Genomic DNA, 25459 nt, shown 5'->3' with positions numbered 1-25459 from the left:
TACTTCTTTCTCGAAAAACTATGACACTTCAGAGGGAGCCGTTTCTCACCACAATGTTTTATACCATCAACCTCTCCCCATTACTCGTCACCAAGATCATAATTATTTTGAGTAATAATACCAATAGTGTACACTGCCTTTGAAGGTATTAATCAACGAAAAGTACATCATATAAATACTGACTTTAAAAAACCTACGACACTTCCCCTTGCCTGTAAATTGCCCTTTCATTCCCAAACACATCATTATAAAAACAGTTGAAATTCTCTGTGCAACGGTTCAACAAACAATAACATTAACCATTGTCTTAAAACAAAATCGACTTTCACATCACAGTCAAAGCTTTGGACCCCAGTTCGAATCCAACTTTGCATGTGGATTTGGTTTCCAGTCCCTATCCGATTGCGTGGGTTTTCCCCTTAGGGTTTCGCCACACACCCAAAACTGATAATATCTGTTGGATGTGTCATCAAATAAGTAACTATTGAAACGATGGGTTGAGATTCTTAGTTTTGTTTGACGGGTGACATTGATGTTGTTATTGCTGCTGTTAAAGCTATTATACACTTTCGGTACAGAAAACCAAAAAAAGTTCACAGATTTGCAAATAATTTATAGGGTTTACAGAAGGTAATGGTGAAAGAATTATCTTGTTATTATATTCCATGAAATGCTTTACTTTTTGAGAAAACATTAACACAATATCAATTCTCGGTAGCGAGAATTACGGATTTATTTTAAACACATGTCATGACACAGCGAAACGTGGGGAAACAAGAGTGGGTTTTCCCGTTATTTTCTCCCGACTGCGATGACCGATTGAGCCTAAATTTTCACAGGTTATTTTATATGTAAGATGTGGTACACGAAGTGTGAGCCTCGGACAATAATTTGTTTACCGAAAGTGTCCAATGGCTTTAGCAAACCTTACCTTACACAAAGCATACCTTCGATCATTACTCCCAAAATATTTGGAAAGAAGCAATGCAGTTAAAAGCAGTTAACTTTCAAGGCTCAAACATGTCAATCTCTTGCTTAGTTATCTGAACTTGTTCATCATTATTCCCCTACTCGGACTTTACGATCATCTCAACAGTCATTGCTTTCTGCTACTAGAGCTTCTTCCATTGTGTTATGGCCACATATAATTTCTTACGCCGCACCGTTTCTTTGGAATAGTCTTCCTGTGCATATTCGCCAAGCTAATTCTTTTCAATGTTTTAAGTCCCTGTTGAAAACTCATTTGTTTAAAGCTGTTTTTTGTTAAGTTGCTTATTTTGTATCCTGTATCTTTATCTCACTTTTTATTTCATTGTTCTCTATATGCGCTTAGACAGATTATTTATAATGTAGCTGGTAATATTGTATAACATTTTGGAAAATGGTTCCCAACACAAGTCATGTTTTTGGTGGGGGTTTTTTTGAGAAAAGGATCTAAACAAAATTCAATTTGAGAAACGCAGTCTCCCAGTTACGGATTTTTCTTCCTGCGTATAGACATAACCGATCCAGATTTTCATCGATACTACCTTTTGGAATGAAATGTTCACACGATAGCTGTATTGTATTGTGATCTACATTTATACGGTTCTAAAAACCAGAGGTGTACCTTGACCATAACAAGTTATGTTCTGAGATGATTTTGTTGCTGAAAACCATGTATTTCAGTGTACTAATAGTAAGCCCACGAGTTCTTTTTACAAGTGGGTGTCGGAACACTGTGATGATTTCTTGCGGGTGGATTTCCCGCCAGCAGAAATATGACAGATGTGGAATTAATGTGTAGACATTGCAGGAAAACGAAACGGTTATTTTAACAAACAGATACACCAATTAACTTTTTACTGCATTTATTGCAAAAGGGCAAACACGCATTTTGGTCATATAGCAAACTTTGTTTGCGTTATGTACCCGCTAATTTTCAGCTGAATTTATATATTAATTAAAATTGAAACGAAATTGCAAAAGGTGGGGTGCAAATTGTACATTTTTAGGGAGAAAACGAGGTTGGCCTCTCCCCCGCCTTCAGACTTGAAACAAATTCCTTTAACAAATTAGGAACTACACTTAGTGTGATGAGTCCATACAGACCAGGCCGCTCCATTTCATTGACTGGAGGGGTGTCTTTTCCTGATGATTAATTTTGAAATTACAGATAATTTTACAAATTATTAATCAAAGATTACACTTAAATCCTCTTAATAATTAATACGGTTTAAGCAGCTAAACTGCCACTGATTAACGGTGTTATCTCATCAGTTATCAGATACACGCAAATTAACTCATGAATTATTCATCAGTAGGTGTGTTCATAGTGAGTTCATAGATTGGACTTTCAGCAATGACCCCGTCTCGAAATAAAAAAAAACCGAAGAAAGCAAACATCGAGAAAATGTATGTATACACAGTTTGTGTGTGCATAAAGTACAACCTGTATTTATCCGTGGAGATCGGTGCTCGGTCCAGGTGTAAACGAACCGTCATTCGGCGGGCAACTACAAAGAATTTGACGGTAAGTCCCGCTTGAAAACACGCTCCCTTCTCTACAACGATGTAGTCAACTTGACGATGTTATGCGGGTTTTAAAAACAACGGCCAAACGAAAATACATCTCCTGAAGTGTTTTTTAAAAGGAACTGAAATGTCTGGTAAGGTAACAGAACTCCAGCGGCAGTTAATACTAGCCCTAGTGCAGTCCGGGATTGAGAAGATGGACCTCATGCGAGAAATCTCCATGGCTTTTTCTCACGGAGAAGTCCGGAACAACGGGGACGCAGCGAGATACCGCGACGGTGGATCGCGTCCAAACAACGGGGAAGCCACCGAGGAAAACACGCTTGATATGAGTGATCTTCCCCCCGTGCATCATCCTCCACCGTTACCGGAGGATGTAGGATGCTGTAAGCGTGCAAAGAGAAGCGACGATGGAGATGACGGAAGCGTGGATGATCTGAGCGAGGATGACGGAGGAGACGGCGGGGAGAACGGAGCGATGAGCGGCGATGAATATGACGAAGGAGAGCATGAATACAATACGCCCGTGGATCCAAACAGACCAATGTCTCTCAAAGATGAACTGCTAAGGTAAAATAATATTTACATTGAAACTACAAAATAATACAATATTTTGTTCTTCGTAAAATTTGATCTAGTTGTATATCAATAGAAAACATGTTTCCTCTCCCTAAATCAGACCCCATCCAAAGGTAAAACATTTTGTTTTAGAAGAATTTGAATCAATAATTCACAAAACAGAAACCTTCAATTAATTTGTTTCAGTATATAGCCTATATTTTTCGTTTTAAAATTATACCTGAATAATGTTGACTACTCTGAAGTAGAAAATTACAAATATTTACTTGTTGATCGAGAATTCGCTAAAGAATAGAACCAGAATATTAACCTGATTAATAGAAGATCAAAACTTAAAAAAATAAATCAAAACCACAGGACCGAAGACAAAAACATGCAGAAAGCAAAACTGCACATTTAATTCATAATAATGTATAGCAACCATCATTCCAACCATCAAAACAAATGTTTTTCTTAAATAAAAAAATAATCTATGTTCATCTTTATAGCATAATGAATGTGGTAATTTTATTTGTAAACAATTTGTTTGAAAACCTGCAGAAATATTAATTGGTGGTTTAGTTTACAAATAGATTGATTTACTCTTGGTTAACTTAACAGCAATATATCATGATTACGTAACTAAAACAACCGTGGTAACAAAATAACGGGTCTCAAATAGTTGTTATGAAGTTTGATCGTCGTATATATGTTTGTATATATGTTTGCGGGTCTAAACGGAAAAGGAATAATGTAATACTCTCTCAGAATAAGGCTGAGGCGAAAGTTTGCTCCATTTACATTCTGAACTGCAAATCATTCTATCATGCTAACGGCCAGTGTCTATAATTATCATCTTGGTAAAAACCTGTGTGAAAAGAATTGTTGGCTGAAAAGTGTTTTTTACCGGGATTGATACTTTTTAATTTTTGTTTATAAACAGATGATTCTTATGATTACTGATTTACTTCAACCATGGAGGAATTTACTCATCTCAAAATGCCGTCAATTGAAGTGAAGATGGACCATTGTTTTGTGTTGGTCTTAGATTGTTCCACCAAAGTTCTAAAGTCGAAAACAATTGATTTCTTATTCAACAGCTAATGGTATTGTTATTGGTTGGGTATTTCAAATCAAATTTTGTTGAGACTATTGTTTTGGACGTGAAACTAAATAACATAAAACGATACAGATGAAACAAAATAGAACGCTGTGCTCTTTTATGTCGTAATATATTTGTTGAAGAAGAAAACAAGTTTCACAATCTGCATCATCATCATCATCATCTTCCTATACTGTGCAGAAACCTCCTCTGGAGTATACTCGCACATTGGGTGAGGTGCAAACTAGCAGGTGCAGACATAAACTCAAGGCATACATACAAAGCTTTTCTCGGTCGGCAGTTACTTTTAGGGCAAAATGTTAATTTCAAAAGCTGTAAATAAAAGGTGGCAATGTACCGAACAATAGAATTAAGATGGGTGTGGTATGATGTAAATGGCTCGCCAGGCGGGTTGCTTGAAATCAACCCGAACCTCCGGGTAAAAAGAATATTTACAGAAGCTACGGAATAAGTACAATATGCAATGCTACTTTGCTGACAAGAAAACATGATTGTCAATGAAACAATTAAACCATAGATCGTTTTGCAATTACAGGCTTGTACATTTACTCTGTACGATGCTTTGTGTGTCAGTACCGGTTGTTTCTAGATCAGAAACGTGCCGCGTCATTCTAAAAAAAAAAAATGGTTCGATAAGAAATTCATGTTTGTTTCTTGTTGCATGTATAAAGCCCTGTAATGTGTAGGCTACACCTCATCTTAAAATCGGATTAATAAGTCAAGTTTAAGGCAAACTGGAATTTCACCCACAAATTGTATTGAGCAAAAGAAAACTGAGGGAGTTCTAAACAGCGAGGTTGTATTGTTTCCGACCCTAGAATTGGATTGTAGGGTGTGCCCAGCCGATTACTGTTCGCTGATTCCAAGTCAACAAGTGACTTAACTTGTGATTTGTCTTTCTTCTAAAAAATAATATTCTTAATGAGAAGTACCTTAAAATATCGACATAAAAAACAAGCAGATATTCAGTTGTTTAAAACAAATGGTTTATGATGAAAATATGCCGAAATTCGACATTACACGTGCGGTTTACTGAAAATTTAATAAAGTGTAAACGGAGAAACGGGAAAAAGGGGAAAAACTTGGTTTAAAAAATATGAAAAAACCAAAACACTAATTAGGCTACTTAAATGATATGTGAAACAAGTGCAATTATACAACAAATAAATCATCTCTGGATCAATTACGGATTTCTTTTTTAATTTGTTAAAATTGCTGTATTGTAAAAGATTTGAGATACGGATAGATTCCCGCATTTGTTGTTGTCGGACAACAAGTTTGTTTCCAAATCCGCCGCCGTAAACCTTCTATCTTTTACTGATGTAATCTCGACTTGTGATTGGAAAGAAGTTTTCCGGGCCCAGGGAAACTCTAGTTACTTCCTAACTAGGCTTAGGCCGGTCAGGAATAAATGATCAACTCGGAATTATGGCTTAATTGCTGACTGGGCTAGAGGAGTCGGGTAGATGATTTGCCAAACTTTATAACTTTATCTTTAGGGTCTGGTTAGACCCTATCTAGTCTCGGGAGTGGAGGAGATCAAGGTTTAAATACGTTTCATCCACCATCGAGGCAACACGTATAGACACACTACTCTCATAGTTCCCTTTTACTTCAACAACATGGCGCCTGGAAATAGTACACACGAACCCGTATCGTTTGACGATGAAGACGACTCGGGTTGTGCCAGTGGAAAAATATTCATCTATTTTGCCGGCCATTTTGCGATTGTCGTACCCTTAGAAATTAGATCCATCGTGTTTTTAGCGAGGAAAGATGGACTTTGCCCTGGCAGGCCGTTCGGGGGACAGACTGCGTGTTTGAAGCCTAGCTCGCTGTGTAAACTGGAACACCCCACTCAGTGCGAAGGTAAGATTCTTACGGGGTTGAAATTGGTCCCGAACGGCACGGCCGCCCAGCGATGTTGCCATGATGGCGGGCACTATCATTATTGATACCATCACAAACGAATTGTTCGTATTGGAGCTCCAAATTGCCGTTACTTCAATTGCAGAAGATGGAATGGTTTATTTTTAATTGTAAAGTGCAATGCTGGTTCACGATGCAAGGTTGTGTTGTATTTACACAACAGTAAAACAGAAGGCAAACATTGCTGGTAAAATGCACAGTTTTAGATTGCTTTGCAAACGAATCCAAAATACTAAACGGCACTAAACCGATATCAGACAATTCTGTACAAGAAGAAGGTCGACATGTTGAGTCAAGTTCATTTATATAACGATGAGGTATAACAAAAATGCACAATTCAATTGATGCCAATAAAGGCAGGATTAAATGTCCCGATCGACAACAATACGAGAAAGAAATCAAGACAAATTTGAAAGCTCAAAGTAGGCATTGTTTTATGTAGTCTCTTTGTCTCTCGTTTTGGTTAACTCTTCTCGATTGAAAAGCACGTTCTGATTTGTTTGAAGTGATTGCATTTTCATTATTTTGTTTTCAATAGACACACCCTGTACATGTATAACTTGTAAAAAGATTTGAATAAACATCGGTCCTTTAAAAGTCTTATTGAAAATGACGAATTTATTTTATAGAGCTTTATCACGTCCATAGAGCTAGGAACATCTGCATGTTGCAATCACGGAGATTTGTACTACATTCAGGGAAATATTTAGAATTACATTCAACATAATAGGGAACAAGGTTCCATAAAAAGGAACATTTTCAAATTTGTTCATGTATGGAAAGATGGGTTTATTTATGGGGAACTTTCTGTAGAATCAGGGAGAGTTCGTCCATTCGGTTTCGATCAGTTTGTTTTCCTTTTCTGCGTTTTGATGCTATAGCTTTCTTAGATAAAACTTCTTCAGAAATCATTCTAAAGAATAAAAGATTACCTTTGAACTGGGTGTTAACACGGCCCTGTCGGCCGAATAATATATAACAACATATCTTAAGGTGTAAAGCAACCAGTCAAATCAATAAATTCAGATAAAATATGAAAATAGTTTGCTGGTACCAATCGAACAAATTAAGAAATTTTTAATCAAAGTGTTCGATAAAAACAACGGCTTTAGTTTGTTCAAAATTACAGAAATGAAACAAGATAAAATAAATTATATTCCACCTAAATACTCAGTTGCATATTTTAAAATGTTATTATAAAAAAACGTCGTTAGCTTCAGAAGAAAATTTTTTAAACTATAAAAATTAGCAAACCCGAGTTACACAAAACAGGCTGGTCCTTCCCTGGTTGCCAAAGACTGGTAGCAAAAAAACTCGGCCACGATGTTCACATTGAATTGAAAGCAATCTGTTTACATCTGTACTTGAAAAGCTCCCAGTTATACATCAACGCCAAGTGATTACAATCACTCACTTATTAAAACTTGAATACTGTTTAATGTGACAATGATTAAAAACTATTAACTTAAATGTTTTATCTGTGAGGGGATTTTTTCCTATTAAACAATAAACCATAAAGGATTAAAACAAAATAACTGATTAGGACAATTCGTAGCAACTTTGTATTCTTTAAATTATTTGTTGGAAGTTATATACCTCTGGAGCAGTTACTAACTTTGAGATACAAGAATGGTATATTTATTGAGAAGAACGAACCCCGGAAGTTAAGGCAAGGGTTCCCCTATCACAAAGGTTCATACTTTTAAGACACCAGTTGGATTCATTAACCTGCATCTACTCTAGATTTTGTATTCTTTCATGGCAGACGACACATAAGAGATGTACTTCAAAATGATGGCATTTTGAACATAAAGTATAATTAGAACCAGTATACGGCCCTTAAACACTGTAAGCTTTTCGGAATTTATATTAAAATTCTTGAATTTGTTTACCAAATTTCCTTCATCTTAATTCGTTATAATTATGAGATGGTTGATAAGATCTATATAATATGAAAAGTTCATAAATTAAAAAATTAATCCTGCTTAGAACTTATTAATAGAATTAGCATTCCAAAAAGTTTTAACGCCCCATCACTAATTACTACCCTCTAAGTAAATGGTACATGCTACCATACCTGTGTCACCATCATTACAAGTAACGCCGCCCAATGCATGCACTACTCCCCGTCTAAACACAGATCATTGTGCACACAAACTAGAAAATGAGCAAATACCACATGGTTTGGTTCCGTATTCAACTTGTATAAGTCCTCAGTAATGTCACATGTGAAAGAAGTGTTAACTTTACTGTTATTTGTTAGTTCTGATCTAAGAAAGGCGGGTTCTTTTACTTGATATTTCGATCAATGTACTGAAGAAGAATCTTTGGGTCGTTGGTGGTGATTTTGGGAGTGATGTTGGTGGTGATTTTGGGAGTGATGTTGGTGGTGATTTTGGGAGTGATGTTGGTGGTGATTTTGGGAGTGATGTTGGTGGTGATTTTGGGAGTGATATTGGTGGTGGTTGGGCTTATTTTTGTTTGGTGATACTTTAAAATGTATATCAGTTTGTTTTGGGGGGCTTCTTTTAGTATGGTAGATTGTTGTAATTTTTTTTTATTGCATGTTTTTTATACTCAACTGTTTTTTTTATAATGCAAATAATAACCAGCCTTATAATTATTTTAAATTTTAACACCATATCAGAGTCTCATTGTTGTTTTCTTTGTGACATCTTGAAAATAAATGCCCAATACTTTTGTGGTAAGGGACACCATACATGGCAAAGATGGTATTGTGGTTTTTGGAGTCACACCAAAGACCATCAATAACGAAACAGCATAAACCAAATATTGTGGGATATCAGTCAGTCAGTCAGGATTAGGAACAAAGCTTGTGTTATTCTTCAGTTGCATGCTTGTGACCCATCCTTCCCCAACCCGGAATACACATCTATAAGTCAGAGCAATTGGAATTACTACTTCAGTTTGCTGCTACATAATTGTCTTCTATATATTCCTGTATCTGATTAGATTATAGAAGGGGATACAGTCATTGTAATAGATCACTTAGCTCTTCACAGAGTCGCCACATATGAAACAAATGGTGCTATCAAAAACCTGGTTTACAATATTCAACTTTGGGAATTAACTCCACTTGTAACACCATTGTTGTATTAACTTTGAATGTCAAAGAATAATCAAGTTTGTAACCATCAAAGAAAGCTATAAACTGTTCCTGAAGTTTAAGGAATGGTTTAGCCAACCATTTATATCAACTTAGTTTTGAAGGCAAAAGTTATACAGCATTTCCAGATTGATTTGGTAGTAAAAAGTTACCATTTACAAAGAAATAAACCACATGACATTTCAGTGGCATGGTAACCTGCTCAAACTTTTCTGTGCTTAGCATATAATTTACTTGCTAAGCATCTCAGTTCACAAGCTTGAGCCATTAATTGTTTCACAGTACCTTTCCAGTCAAGAAGGGTCCTAATATGAACAGGACTTATACAAGTTTATTCAGCCAGGGTGTAGCTGTACTTCCAACTATCTTTCACTCCTGTAGAAAAAAACAGACAAAAAGAAAAAAACATACCGTCATCTTCTGTTCAAAAAAGTTGATGATTAACGCTAAAAAAGCAATCCAGATGTGAATCAACAAAAACCCATCGGGGGAAAAAGTACTGTGACCGAAAAGAAGTAGAGCTATGGTAGATTGTGCGCTGGTTTTGTCTTTAGGTTTTTTTCTTACTGGACCTAGGGAGGAGAAATTGTAATGACTGAAGAGGGAAAATAGAGAAGATGTTAATTTACCATGACCATCGTGGCGCCAGTAGATATTAGGAGTTTGTGTGTGCATACACGGCACACAATGTAGGCTTGTTTGCATGTCCAAGGGTCATAGTTTTGATGAAAATTTTAGCTCTAAATTTTCCCACATTTATTTTGTCCCTTTGCTGAGTTTTGACTGGGTTTTTCCCCTCCTTATTTCATCCTTTGTTGTATCTAGGGCCCATTAAACAGGGCACACAGAAGCACATTTTTATGAGGTTCTATATTTATGGGGTAACATTGTGTTTATTAGAGTCATACTATTCACCATAAGGAGTTTAATTGAACGAAAACATGGAAATATGTTTAATAATTCATTGTCTAAATGTTTATACACAGGCCTTAGTATTATTAATGAAACGTACTTTAAAGCCATTATACACTTTCGGTACAGAACAACAGCAAAAAGTTCACAGATTTACAAATAATTTACAGGGTTTACAGAAGGTAATGGTGAAAGACTTCTCTTGAAATATTGTTCAATGAAATGCTTTACTTTTTGCGGAAACATTAAAACAATATCAATTCTCGATAGCGAGAATTACGGATTTATTATAAACACATGTCATGACAAGGCGAAACGCGCGAAAACAGGAGTGGGTTTTCCCGTTATTTTCTCCCGACTCCGATGATTGATTGAGCCTAAATTTTCACAGGTTTGTTATTTTATATATAAGTTGTGATACACGAAGTGTGGGACTTGGACAATACTTTTTACCAAAAGTGTATTATGGCTTTAAAGTTTAACCCGAGTTCAAGTTAAGTTTTCAACCAAAAACCTTTGTTAAAGAGTGACAACAAAGATACATGTTCCCTGCTAACAACACTATTACATAGAGCACCAAAAGGGAATTTTTAAATGTGTTTTTTAACCAACAAAATACTTTGAGAAGGTTTAATTTCAATTAAAAATGTAACTTGTTTAAAATTACCAGAAAAGGGTGTTAATGTTTTAGGAGTGTAATGTTCACCTATTTACCTACTGCAAGTTATTTGAAAAATTGCGCTAACAGCTAAATTCTGTTAGCTTGGAGAGAAGACTAATTTCAAATGACATTTCTCCAAAGAAAAACCCATTTTTTGAAAGAAATGTTTCTCAGCACAAACTGAAAACTAAGTGAATTTAGAAGTGCTTGATTTATTAGTTGTTTGTAATCGCACAGTCTGCACTGTGGTATATTTGAATGTGACCTGCATAGATTAATTAAGGACACCCTTATTGATGTTTTGTACACCTATGCCATGGCAATGTGAATGGTAGTGTACACAGTGATATCTCTGTGTGACATCTTACTGATAACATTCAAACAAACAGAAATAACACAGAAATAAACCCAGTCAGATTGCCACATGACTCACTATTACTTTAATGCACCGTCATGGCTCTTCTTTAAGATTGAAGAAACTGTCAAGTCTAAAGACTCGGGACATTAATAGAAATCTTAATGTCTTCTTTGCTTCTGGGAGCTGATACGATGTAAATAAGTTTTAATCAAGAAGTAGTAAATTGCAAAGATTGACTTACCGAGATGATATTATTTATCATTGTAGGACGGACTCCTGGCAGGTTGCAAAGATGATCAAACAATACATGCAGCAACATAACATCCCTCAGAGAGAAGTTGTAGATGCGACAGGTTTAAACCAAAGCCATCTCTCTCAACATCTTAATAAGGGCACGCCCATGAAAGGAGTAAAACGAGCTATGCTATATGGATGGTATGAAAAGAAACAACAAGAAATACTACAACGTAAGTTGATAATTAAGAGGTAGCGGCTTGGGTCTTAAGATTAGTATTGAAGTCTCAAGACAAGGCCTGGTTTCTTGCAGATGCTTAACACCTTAAACTATGGTTTCAGTCTTGGATTGCTGGAATTAAAAGATTCACATGTTAAGTCTGGTTGGAGTTGTAAATCAAGGTATCGGGGCTTGTCTGTATTTGCGTTTGGTCTTAGACTGGTGCAATGAGGTTTTTGCTGCTGTTAGTCTTGATCTTGTTTTGGTTTAAGACCAGACAAATAAAACTTATCAAGTTTCTTATACCCACACTAAAAGAGAAATGTATAAAAGCCCATTAGTGCTAACGCAAGTAGAATGTACCATTGCAATTATACATTTTTTGGCAAACTCATACTTCCTAAAAACAAGAACTTTGCTTTTCTTTTTTGTACACATAGAAATTAGATTATGCTTCAAACAAATTAATGTGCCCAAGCATTTCTATTGCTTCCTGGTCTGCAGTTCATGTTCATTTTTCAACTAACCATTATTTTTTTGATTCCTGTAGAGTTTACCAATCCAGAGAAGGCGTCGATGGGGGATGACAGAGGGGAGTCAAGAAACAAAAAGATGAGACGAAATCGCTTCAAGTGGGGACCAGCATCTCAAAGGATCTTATATGATGCGTATCAACAGAATCGAAATCCTAGTAAAGAAGACAGAGAAAATCTGGTTATTCAGTGCAATGCGTAAGTAAAGAAAGTTAACAAAGACTGGCAAACTAAAACTTTACCCTGGGCCCAATTTCATAAAGCCTGTTAGCACAAAAAATGTTTGCTCAGCAAAAAAAAAGGTTTTCAGCCAGGTACACCATACAGGTACAATTGCCGAGGCTGGCATGCTTAGCCAAGACATTTGCTAAGTTCTGCTTAACAGCTTTATGTTATTAGGCCCTGATGTCAAACCTCTTGTCCTTACAAAAAAAGCAGCAATCAAGAAATCATTTAGCCCAATTCTTGATAACAATTCTTTGATGTTATAAGTCGTTCAAATGTAGCCCCTCATGGTATTTATCAACGACATATTTGAGCAGGATTAAAAAAAACTTTGCATGCTGGAAATGTGATACAGTATGGTTTGCAGTAACAGCGTGTGAGGATAATCTCTAAATTGTAGAGAAACATTAAAGAAGATTATTTATAAATTCCCATACAATTGAAATACCAAACAATATTTTAACATGGACTTCTTTGAATAAAACAAAAACTGGGAAAATGTCTACGAGGCAAAAACAAACCAACTGTATTTACTAAATAATGCTTTGATAAAAAGCAAGCAACTAAAATTTCCCCTCATTAGCAATAATTTATATGAATAAATAAACATGGTTGGACTTTGACCTGTACTATCGACTCATTTCCTCTGAGCACAAAGCTAACAAAGCTTTAGTTTTTACTGCATTTGGCATCGGTTGGCTTCTGAACGTGTGTTCCAAACGGAACCTCCAGAGTAAAAATATGACTTGTAGTTTAACAGGTGGGAATGACAAGTACAAATTAATTGTATTTTTTAACATTATCTTACAGTGTGGAGGTAGAACCTCCATGCTTACAGTGAAGTGATGTAGGCCTCAAATGCAAAACATCACCAATGGAAAAAAAAAATACAATGTTAAAAAAGACTAAATTCAATACTGAATTAACAAATATTATTTATTTTGAAGCTCATTGTCTTTAAAAAGGGCATTACAGATGTCTCATGTTTGGTAAAAATTGGATGGCAATTGGCTTACATCATTATAAAGAAAAACACAATGTTAAATATTGTTTAGTAAGTACCAAATTCAAATTTGTGAATTTCCTGACCTCATGTCTTATTACAATAAAACAAACTGTAATGTAAAGAGACATTACGAGTCATTAGGAATTAATAAATTAGCTCATACTTCAACCTTTCCAATTCCATCTGATTGTGTATGATGTCATAAACTGCTCGGACAAAATAATTCTTTAAAAGCTTTATCCTCTTAACCCTTGTTCCCCTTCCCCAACAAAATATAAAGAGCAAGTTGAATATGGAACTTTTTATGATGGGAATATAGACTTTGGAAGCTTCGTTATACTATACCAACTGTAGCAAAAAAAACACTTTAAAACCTGATCAACAATTGCGTATAGTTTTTTATGTGTCACCTAAAACCAGAATATTGGTATGAAATGAGAAAGACCAAATGTAATGTCACATTCCAAACCTAGGCACTTCATGCAAAGAGAAATTGTATTTATGAACAAATTGCTGTGGGTATTTAGTTTAAAAAAAATTGTGCATAAATATAATTTAAAGAGAAGATTTGAATTCATAGAAAAATGTAGTCTTCAGTCAAATTGTTTCCTTATTTTCCAATATGCACCAGCTTTGCAGTCTTAACTGGTTAGTATGTTTTCTTCAGATGTACTTTTCTCCAAAGCGAATGATGTGTGTCAGAAAACTTGTACTTATACTAATATTTACTCGATGTTTGGCTAAAAGATTGTTTTTTGAAACCACTTAAGCTAATCTTGTTATCCTTCCCTTTGATCTTGAATGTGTGCCTCAATCCAACACTCCCAATCATCCCCTTAAGTCCATAGATCAGGTAGACCTTCGTGTTTCAGTCTAGTATACCAGTCCTTGCTCTATATGCTCTGTAACATCATGGAGCAATTGCTAGATAGTATCACTATGGATGTAGAAACTACCTCCATGGTATCAGTGGCAATGGCTGAAGTTTCCATCATTGCCACTTACAGCAAAAAAAACCAACCTATTCACAGCCAAAGAGGGTTGCTACATACACAGTCTTAGTTTTTATAATTTGGATTGGTTTGAAGTTACTATGTAAGATGTGAAAACAAACTGTTAATTTTGAGAAAAATTGTGTCAAATCTGCCCTCTTTATGAATCCTAGTACCTTTGCAAAAGCAACAAAAACATTGGAATATAAAGTGTATCTGTTTCAATAACCCAAAGGAAACAAAGGGAGTATGAGCCTGGTCAGACCAGGAAGGACAAAACTTTCCTCAAATTCTATAGTCTCCATTTACAACTTGTCACATGTTTTGTAAAAAAGCAGAGAGTTGTTGATAGAACAAGTAGGCTACAAGGCTATGGTTCCTGTGTTTAATTAGTGATAAAAACATACATATAATGGCTAGGGGATTGTTGCTAGTTTTTAGTGTTGTGTAAAGAGTGAGGTTAATCCATTTGCAAACTCTCTGAGTAAGAGATTTGTTTTATGGCTTAGCGAGGCAATAACAAGAAGGTTAATAATGGTACAAGGGTACTGAGTACAAATGTTAGCTGTCTGAACCTCAAACAGACATGATTGAGAAAGAACATGGACATTAACGTGTGGTTTGTCTGCTTCAGGTGTTTGAACCCTGAATCCAGTCGATCAGTGGTCCCATTCCAACCACTAACCTCCCCATGCTTTGTATAGCTCCATGCTCACACATAACACAAAAGTCAAAGTATAAAGAAAAAGAACTACAAAGAAATATCAACAACTCATATTTACTGCTGTCCTATTCATTGAAAAAAAAGCATATTGATCAATGCCTCATGCCCATAAACAAGAAGCAATTATAATGGAGTCTTTATTTTACAGGTCTTAAAAAAGCTTGATTATCACAATAACAACAGTAAAAACGTTGTTACTTTTGGATTTACTTCGACCCAAGTTAGTGGTTTAGGAACAAACTTGGTAACAGAAGTCAGGGTTTATAACTTGGTTTTATTTTGTTTCAGAGCGGAGTGTATGCAGAGAGGGGCTTTACCAACCCAAGTGAGTGGTTTAGGAACAAACTTGGTAACAGAAGTCAGGGTTTATAACTGGTTTGCTAACAGAAGGAAAGAAGAGGCGTTCAAGAACAAATTAGCATTAGATGCTCAAGGAATTCAGTACAATATCCAAGGTAAGAAAAAAATTCATTCGACATTTTCTTTTAAACTCTTAAACAATTTGATACACCTGCAATGTGTGATATATTAGTTATTTTGGTTTGATTATATCTATTTCAATCTGTCAGTCACTTTTTTAACTAACCAAGATGCATAAATACAAGGAAAAAACCATCAAAATTGTCATTTCTGATTATCATTCTTGTTTGACAATAACTGAAGATGCTTCATAATATTAGCTTTGGGCATTGCAATCAATCAAACTTACATGTTTACAATCAGGCATTTGAAAAAAACAATAAAGAGCAATTAGAAAAACAAACTGTGAACTTTTGTTATTTTTTTAACTCCCAGGAAATGTACCAATTTAGAGAGCACTAAAAAAGGAATAATGAATGACAAAGGATGTCTTTTCCACAAAAAAAGAAACATCAGCTGGCCACAAAATCATTTTCACAACCTCAAATTTCACTTTGCTTCATTCATGTTAATTTCGTTCCGAGTGTATTGGTCTTTAAAGGCAGTGGACACTATTGGTAATTGTTAAAGACTAGTTTTCACAGTTGGTGTATCTCAACATATGCATAAAATAACAAACCTGTGAAAATTTGAGCTCAATCGGTCGTCGAAGTTGCGAGATAATAATGAAAGAGCGCCGGCACGTTAATCCAGAGGTCGTTGGTTCGAATCCCACTCTAGTCAATTCTTTGTTAAACCCCAAAAATCATTTCAAAATTTATCCAGTCAGTTTGCCTTGTGGTTTATATTGATACAATAATGAAAGAAAAAACATCCTTGTCACACAAAGTTGTGTGCTTTCAGATGCTTGATTTTGAGACCTCTAATTCTAAATCTGAGGTCTCGAAATCAAATTCGTGGAAAATTACTTCTTTCTCGAAAACTACGTCACTTCAGAGGGAGCCGTTTCTCACAATGTTTTATACAATTAATAGCTCCCCATTACTCGAATCAAGAGAGGTTTTATGATAATAATTATTTTGAGTAATTACCAATAGTGTCCAATGCCTTTAAAAAACCCGGAACAAGTTTTCTTACTTAGTTCTTGACTACTGCTGCACAAGTTAACTGAATACAAATTACTTATTCTTGTGAACTATTGAATGAGTTACAAGTACAACTTACTCACTTGATTTTTGACTATTATTGCACAAGTTGACTACTGTTTCTCAATTTAACTAAGTACAAGTTCCTTACTTAATTCTTGACTATTATTGTATGAGTTTCCATATTTACTACTTGACTGTTCAATTGTTCTTTACACTAACTACCCAGGAAACATAGAAGACAGTAGTAGTCCCGACATAGCCATGGTGAACACCAGTGTAGGGACTGGTACCCCGACTGTAATCCAACATAATGGCCAGCCAGGCATTATGGGTGGATGTCCAATCACAACGATGTCTCCGTTAGAATCAAGTCAACTGCAACATGCTATTTATAGCATGGCACAGCAGCAGGGTGGTATGAAGACAAGCCCTGCCAGCCACCAGCCACACATGGTAAGCATAATCTATCCATTAACAACTACACAATCCATCCGTTTTTATTTTTATTTTGTTGCACATCAAACAGCACAACAAGCACCTATAATAGGAAGTATAGGAAACGATAAGGAATGCTCAGTTTTAGATGTGGGAGGAAAACCCCAATCAGGTAAGGACTGAATACCCAATTCCCATGTGAGGCTCTGGTCCAAGGTGGGATTTGAACCAGAGTCCACAGAGGTGAAAGGCAGGGAAAGAAACCACTTTGCCAACCTGATCCCCAAGCACTTGTCTACAAAAGTTTAATTTGAACTGAACTAACCTTTTAACAAAGTTGACCAAACTCCCTCCAGTTAGTTCCCTGTCGACAGTTTCTAACTACCAACAGGAATGATCAAACTAAACTTACCTTTTAACGAAGTTGACCAAACCACTTTCTCTACAGGTAACAATGTCTCCATCATCTAAACTCCCTCCCGTTAGTTCCCTGTCGACAGTTTCTAACTACCATCAGGCAGGGTCTCGACTCAGTCTCCAAGGAATGGTGTATACCATGCAGCAGGGTCAAACACAGCAGCAGCAACAGCAGCAGCAGCAACAGCAACAACAGCAGCAGCAGCAACCGCAGGTTCACTCTCATTCTAGACAGATGGTACAAATGCTACAAGGGACACAGGGACACAATACAGGTAGGTTTAGCTTTACCTGAAAGTCTTAAGAAAATATTAGTGTAAGATTTTCAGCTGATATTCTGCAAAAGTTAGATTGAAAATTAGGAAGAAAGCAAAAAAATGCAAGATATGTGGCGATTTATCTTTCCTTCATAGGTTTCTTTAGATATATTAGACAGCAAGGCCATTAGGTATATATGAGTTTAGTTACCAACAATAGGGAAAGGTTACGACAATTTTCTTCTTATATTGAACAACCCGGTATATTGCTAAAGAAAAAATCAGTTTTAGAAATTCCTCTTTCTTTATACAATATTAAAATGTAATTCTCCTTTTTGAGTCGGGACCAACTTCAATTAAGTTTTTCTTAACTGAAGTTTCACGAGTACTTTATTTAAAATATTGGTGTGTTGCTTACAAAATAATGTTTCATAGTTTCATAAATATTTTAGGTCTAACATTCTATCCCATTTGTTTTTCAGCCACAGTGATACAATCACAGGGTCCTGCTAGCGTCAACCGCCTAACCACCCTCAATTCAACCAGTCAACCTACCCATCATCCTCCTCACTACACGGTTGCATCACGTCAAGCAGCACAACGAAGAACACAACAACAACAACAGCAACAACTGCAACAACAACAGCAACAGACCCAGGGGCAGCAACACCAACACCAACAGCAACAGCAGCAGCAACAACATCAACATCAACAGCAGCACCAGATGGCACAGATACAGCAACTACAGAATCTGATCGAGCCAAGTTTCTTGCAGCAACTCACTCAAGGTGTGGTCCATTAAGGACAAATTTAATTTCTTTATATTGACCCAATTCACCTGACATCATCATCAGAATAATCTTGGATGCGCCATTTGGTGGGCAATGTCACTCTGTGCGCTAGTCAGTGAAGTGCGCATTTTAGGCGACGCAGCATTTACACGTAAACTGATTGACCACCAAAATGGTGTGCGGGCAGTCGCTGTGTGTGACATGCATGCAAGGGGTCAATGTTTAAAAATAGGACTCGTCCTATAGACCCCTTGTTTATAGCGTCACAAGGCTATCATTGGTTGAGAGTTGTGTACAGTGCATACATTTGTGTACATTTCCAATATTAGACATCATCAATGGCAGTCAATACAAGTAACAAGTAACAGTGCACAATTCACGGGCCAGTTTAACAAAGAGTAACGATTGTTCTTAACTGTGTATCATTCCTAACTACTAAGCAAAGTATGTTGGCACTTTACAAATCATTATGGTGCTAAGATGAATCTTATATGTTTTATGAAATCAAGCCATTTGTACCATTTGAAAATGTTTTGTTTCTAAAAGAAATTTGGTAAACAGTGTTTTACAACAAACAATTTTTACAACTATTCCAAGTACGTGCATTAGAGTTAGTTAAAATGCACCAATTCAATAGTAAACTAACAACAGCCAGGCAGGCACCTGGATTCATTTTATTAGGTTATTCTAAAAATAAAAGTTAAAAACACTGCTCAAAGTTTTATGGGTGAGACGATTACCTCTTTCACAGCAATTACCAAGTTAATTGTTTGAACACTTTACAAAAGCAAAACCAATTTTTGTGCTATAATTGAGTTAAAACTCATGTTCACTCAAGTGTAAACATCATCTTGAAGACTAGTTATTTTTAATTATATGATTTTAAAAAACGATGTATAATACAATCCAACTTGTTGATTTTGCACAGCAGTAATGAACCAACCCAAGGAGATTCAGCTGAACTTCCCGACCCAACATCATCAACACCAATCACCACACATCCATCAAGAAGTTACGATTCCAGTCAACGTCTCCGGAGGAGTTACCATGACAACCCTTGCCACCCTTAGCCCAATTAAAATCTCTGATATGGCTGAGTTACCCATGAGCCTCCAGGGCAAGCAGCGAGAGGGGAATATAACGATAGTTTCAGCTCCAAGTGGAACGACGACTGAGGAGATTGAAGATTCTAAAGCTGGAGTAGTGTTAGGACGGACAGTAGCTGGGAGGTATGTTAGACTCTGACAATAGCTGGAAGGTACGTCAGACTCCTGACACTAAACAGAGTCATTCATAGAAATATTGATTCATTATTCTATTTACTGACATTGCTTTGACAGATTGCAGTGACCGAGTTCTACAAAAGAAACAACTTTGAAAAGCAACAGTAGCTTTGAACAAATTATATCTGAGTTAATTAATTGCTGAAGTAAATTAACTTGATGGAAAGTTGCCTGGTAAAAAATGGTTTTCCAACTTAAATTTGTTAGAGAAGAAACGATGCTTTTAGAACATTTTGGGGATGATTTGTCGAGAAACTGACAGCAATATTTGACTTCTAATCACAGTGTTTTGGATGATTGGTGAAATGGATAATAAAACCAAATCTATTATCATTTACATAAGTCCAAACTCAAAACGCGAGAAGAAAGAGGCACAATGTCATTTCTGAATGCTAAGTAAACTATTTTGATTTTAGGGGCATCCTTATCCAATCTAATGGCTTATTCATATTTGGTTTGTGTAGGTTTTAATGTCATCATTTTACTGTTGTTTGCCTTCATTTTCACCTATGTTGAAATAAATGTTCAGGCAATTTTAAGCAAGTTTTACAGCTCATCACTATTGGCATACCTATTGGCATATCATGTCTTATAAACAATGTTTACATTGATAAAAATTGTATATTTTTTGTTGAGAAAATGTTGTTGGGAATCTGGGTTTTTTCTATTGTGTGCAAATACACATTTAGCTCTTCAATTACACACAAAACATTAGGTTTGCATGTACATCCCCCCAAGATGTTGCACCATAACTTTAACCAATTTCTGTACTCAAGACTCAGGAATTGGAATTTCTTTAAACCTTTCCTGTTACAGGATTGAACATAGACCATTGAAATAATTGATTCATGACAAATATTTCTACCCTTGTTGCAAATAAATTAATTTGGGTTGTCATTTGGACAAAATGAGATTTACAATTTTATGGTGCTAGTATAATTACGGACTTCAGATGTGTTTTCTCTTGTAAATAAATAAACTTGTAAATAAATGTACAGAGCATATTAGACTTAAAGGCAGTGGACACTATTGGTAATTACTCAAAATAATTATTAGCATAAAACCTTTCTTGGTGACGAGTAATGGGGAGAGGTTGATGGTATAAAACATTGTGAGAAACGGCACCCTCTGAAGTGCCATACTTTTCGAGAAATAATTTTCCATGAATTTGATTTCGAGACCTCAGGTTTAGAACTTGAGGTCTCGAAATCAATCATCTAAACGCACACAACTTCGTGTGACAAGGGTGTTTTTTCTTTCATTATTATCTCGCAAGTTCGATGACCGATTGAGCTCAAATTTTCAGAGGTTTGTTATTTTATGCATATGTTGAGATACGCCAACTGTGAAAGCTAGTCTTTGGCAATTACCAATAGTGTCCACTGCCTTTAAAAAGAGAAAAGGTGTTTAAATCAAATTTTATTACATATTTTGGGTGCAACCTATTGGAATCACTTGTACTGATAAATTTTTGGTTTACTTTTGGTCATTATTAATTGATGCTTCCGCAAAATCACGTGGATTGAAATAATTTTTGTTATCAATTATTTCAAAAACAATGTATTTGTCCTTTTTTATTTTATAATCTTGGTAACCAAACAGTTTTGGTAAAACCTTTTGTTTTATTAAAAAAAACATTTTGTGAGTGTCATGGTTTAAGTTTTGTAATATGTCTCTTACCGATTATTTATTATTGTGTTGGAAAACTATAGTTGTGCAAGGCACGATGGTAAAAGAAACACCTTAAAGTTTCCTTAAAAGCAAACATTTTTCATTTTTCCTATTTTTGTTTCAGCTTTTCTTCTAAAAAATTTTGAGAATTCCTTGGGTTTCATGATTGAGTCTCGTGAACACATCATTTCATACTTCTTACATTATAATGTATTGTTCTCTTGCCTGTACATATTTAAGTTTAATTGTAACGTTATGTCATGTATTGTCATGTGATTTCTGTGAGGTTTAGTCTTTTGTTCAAAGATTGTTATAAAGAAGTTAGTTGTGATTTGAAAGGAATTGTCATTTTAAAATTTGTCTGGCCTTTGAAATATGTTTATATTTTGTCACTCACAAACACCCTGTTTAACTTGGACGGTGATGATGATGTTCCTTTGTTTTTACCTTTAGTTAAATCAGGTCGTTGCAGTGAGAACTGAAAACATAACATTAAGTTTTTAATACCAAATAAACAACTTGTAGAGGTTTTGTAACTCTTACTGGATCACAAGAAACGTACATTAGTGTCTAATCACACCTAATGGACAAGTTCCATAATTTAATAATCCAAAAGGGGGGGGGGGGGCAAAACATAAAAACATTAAAATATAGTATCAACTAAAAACCTGGATATTTAAACCTTGTATCACAAAAATCAATCTGAAATTACGTTAACAAACTAAATAACTGCAATGAAAACATGCCAAACAACTGCAAAATTTAGTTTCAAATTTATTTCACTCAGTGTCTGCCATGTTGGAAATGGGACGGACTCAGTCAGTACGTGTAAAACCTCTCAAGAGCACTTTGCCTGCGTAGTAGCGGTTGCCTGGTAACTAGATCTGGGTCATACAGTGCAGTGACTGGTACGACAATCTGTCAATCATTACAGAACTTTGACCATGTTCAAACAAAGATAAACTCCTCATTTGTGCAAAAAGGTGGATGATATTTCATGATTGACGATAGTTAATGGTGTGAAAGGACAATACTTAGATTAGTACTTCCCATTACTTCCTTACATTGTCATTGGTGTTGTACAGTCTTTGTCTTCGTTCATTTTGTATAAAACAACAAAATACTAAGAAAAGTTGAAGATGACATACATGTACAGCATTTTAGTCCGATTTTAAAAATTTGTTGCCACTGATTTGTTGACTCTTATTGAAAAAGAAATCATAACTGCTGTTTGTGGTTTGTTCATTCTGTTCAAAAATTACACAAAGGTAACGAATGTTTGCAAATGTATTTTAGTGTTGGAGGTTTGGACCAAGGTCTAGAAGATGAGGTCTGGATCTCGGTCTGTGACTTTGTTAAAGGTGTATTTACTGATAATGCAAGCAAGTCTGTACTGTTTGAAAATGTGCAGACCATGTGAGAATTATGAAATACAATATTTAAAAAAGTGTTAACAGTAAGTCATACGGAGATACAATTCCAAGATTTATTGTGTGTAAAGTCAAAACATAAATGTCCTCATTTACACATAACTCATGTTCACACACTCCGTGGTGATGACACGTTTTGTTTCTTTTCAATGTAATAAAGATTGAAATCCTTTAAATGTCAATTATTAGGTAGATGGGTTATTGATAAAATGTAAATAAACAAGACAACCGTTTTCAAAGTTACACAGGATAATAATTGTATGAAATATTCATATTTATTTTATTTTAGGAAGTCTCACATTTTGTTTAGGCCTTGACTTGTTCAGACTTACAGGGACAAGATGTACTGCCTCTTTTGATCTTGGCTCTTCATTTTCTTGGACTTGGTCCTTCAGGCACGAAATTCCAGGCTGAGGAAAGAATCTCACCGTTTCAAACATTTGTTGTGCCACTATTGATAGCTCTTTTTACAAGGTCATGTATGAAATAAAAATTTATTCCTTAAGATCTGTATAAAGAAATGTGAATAACTTTGTTGCCATTATTATGTATTTTGATAAATGAATGTGTCTTTATTTTCATGAAATGTTAAAACTAATAATAAAATGGACTCTTATAATTTCACCAAAGATGTAATAAATTGACAAATTAATTTACTGCAATAAAATTACTTAACATTTTATGACAAACGAATAATTGCCAATATACAATAAAACTATTTATGAATCAATATTGTTTATGCAAAATATTGTTTTTCTTGTAAATATATTTATTGATCTAAGGGTTTCTTGTAAAATTAAAAAGTGTGTAAAAAGAAGACAAAGAGTGTGACTTGTGTTATTTTCTTGTTGTGGATCCCACTTCCCCAAGACCACAATCTGGTTCAACAGTGACATGTTAAAATTGCCAAGCACCTGGCAGAGGCAAGTCTTGCTTAGCAAAAAAAAGATTACCAGCCAACATTCCATAAAGTTTACATTGTTGTGACTGCTGGTCCCCCACTCATTTCTTCCTTAGCAAAGATATTTGCAAAGAAGTATTTTCTGCTATAAAACAGCATTATGAAATTGGGCAGTGCCAAGTTGTCATATCTAACTGTGACTGTCTCCCTGCTTTATAGCCTTATAAATCGTGTAACCAGAAATGACATGTGTCATTCAGTTTAACTCTACTGTAAGACTAAGTCAGTATCAGTGGCTGTGGCTGTTGTGAAGGTGTTGCTAAGGGCAATCTATGCTTTCACAAATATCTTAACATGAGCCACAGGCACAGCCAAAGGGGAAGTCACAGTCACAGCCACAGGGGAAGCCATAGATGCAAGTGCAGCTGTAGGAACATCTGCAGGCATAGCCGCAGCCGTAGGTACAGCCACAACTTTAACACAGCCAACACTACAGGCAGAGCAGCTAATCCTGAAATGGTCTTATAAGAGTTTTATTCGATTGCCATGCCTGGTCAAATGCAAATTATTACTTTTTATAAAAATGCAGCAATCAATTCAATTGAATGGATATTTATTGCAAGTTGGCAACATACATGTATCCTTGATCCATCAAACACAGGTAACATGTTAGGGGTTGGATGCAGGAGTTTGTGAGCTGGACTAAAGATTAATCAAGACTTGACCCTATTCTGGAGATGAACAGAATGTGAGGTTAAAGCATAGAGCTATTTTTTTTATTGACTATAGTGCTAATAACACCCCGTTATACATGCACTAAGGTTTTGAAGCCGTGTGGGCGCATCCATGTTTATGTACAAACCAATACAAAAGCTTGAAATTTTGTACGGCAATTGTACAGCTATTTGCATGATGGTGCGTTTGTTCTTTTCTATGTGTCATCCAACAAAAAAATGCAGCAAATGTGAACGCACAATCTGCTGATGAGCGTACAAACTGTGAGCGTCATGTGCGTCATGTTTAAAATGTGTGTTCTCTTGAAGTTAAAATCTTTCCGTTGTCATACAACACATCAAACATGTCTGCACCCCCTGAGGATTCAAAACACAGAGCAAGTTAGCGCTCTAGTCAATATATATAGCTCTATGGTTTAAAGACTGAAATTATTCAGGAAATCAAGTAATCTGTGAAAGAGTGTCCCCAAACCCAATTTATACTTTCTCTTAAATAAAATGTTAGATTGTTTCCCACCGAATCAAAAGTGTAAAACCCTTTAAAGTGACATAAGAAAATAGATTTATTGATAACATCACGCTACCCTTTCAGCAATAAATCACACCAGGAGCATGACCTAAATGTAAAGTAAATTTCAATTTGTAATTTAAAGTACATCATTCAATAACAGCATCGATGGTTCAATTTGGGTAACAGCAATAGCCGTTTAGTATCCCAGCAACCTGTTACATTCATAGCATCTAGGTAACGAACATGTCTAAACTTGATTAGATTCTAAAATGTCTGATTCAGTCTGAGTTATTTCTTAACTATTTTACTGGGTAATTGATCAAATGTTGTACTGCATGACAATGCTTTCAATGATGAAATTCCTTGCATCATAATTAGAGTCCATTTTATTTTGACTGCCTGTAT

At 35.6% G+C, this 25459-nt stretch overlaps 1 protein-coding gene across 2 annotated transcripts; it reads left to right on the top strand.

Moving 5' to 3' along the window:
* Positions 1 to 2394: 2394 nt before the first annotated feature.
* Positions 2395 to 25400, top strand: LOC139938464 (uncharacterized). 2 transcript variants are annotated; one of them, XM_071934008.1, is made up of 8 exons: positions 2395 to 3084; positions 11450 to 11649; positions 12187 to 12367; positions 15405 to 15571; positions 16851 to 17077; positions 17508 to 17751; positions 18216 to 18521; positions 19456 to 25400. In XM_071934008.1, exons 1-8 carry the CDS (start codon positions 2642 to 2644, stop codon positions 19767 to 19769), a joined length of 2082 nt encoding a protein of 693 aa, XP_071790109.1. In that variant the 5' UTR covers positions 2395 to 2641; the 3' UTR covers positions 19770 to 25400. The 2 variants fall into 2 exon arrangements, with proteins under 2 accessions (XP_071790109.1, XP_071790108.1); XM_071934007.1 differs by having other exon boundaries at positions 19453 to 25400.
* Positions 25401 to 25459: the final 59 nt, after the last annotated feature.

Source organism: Asterias amurensis, chromosome 6, assembly GCF_032118995.1.
Source record: "Asterias amurensis chromosome 6, ASM3211899v1".
In the NCBI taxonomy this organism is placed as follows: Eukaryota; Metazoa; Echinodermata; class Asteroidea; order Forcipulatida; family Asteriidae; genus Asterias; species Asterias amurensis.
Note: the sequence above shows the minus strand (reverse complement) of the source record. Positions and strands in the feature narration are given on the sequence as shown.

What these genes read in the sequence shown, in the direction of transcription:
- LOC139938464 (XM_071934007.1), top strand. Translation starts at nt 2,642, where the DNA reads ATGTCTGGTAAGGTAACAGAACTCCAGCGGCAGTTAATACTAGCCCTA. An exon ending in AATTCAGTACAATATCCAAG is followed by an intron (nt 15,572 to 16,850) that starts GTAAGAAAAAAA and finishes CTAACTACCCAG; the next exon opens with GAAACATAGAAGACAGTAGT. An exon ending in GACACAGGGACACAATACAG is followed by an intron (nt 17,752 to 18,215) that starts GTAGGTTTAGCT and finishes TTTGTTTTTCAG; the next exon opens with CCACAGTGATACAATCACAG.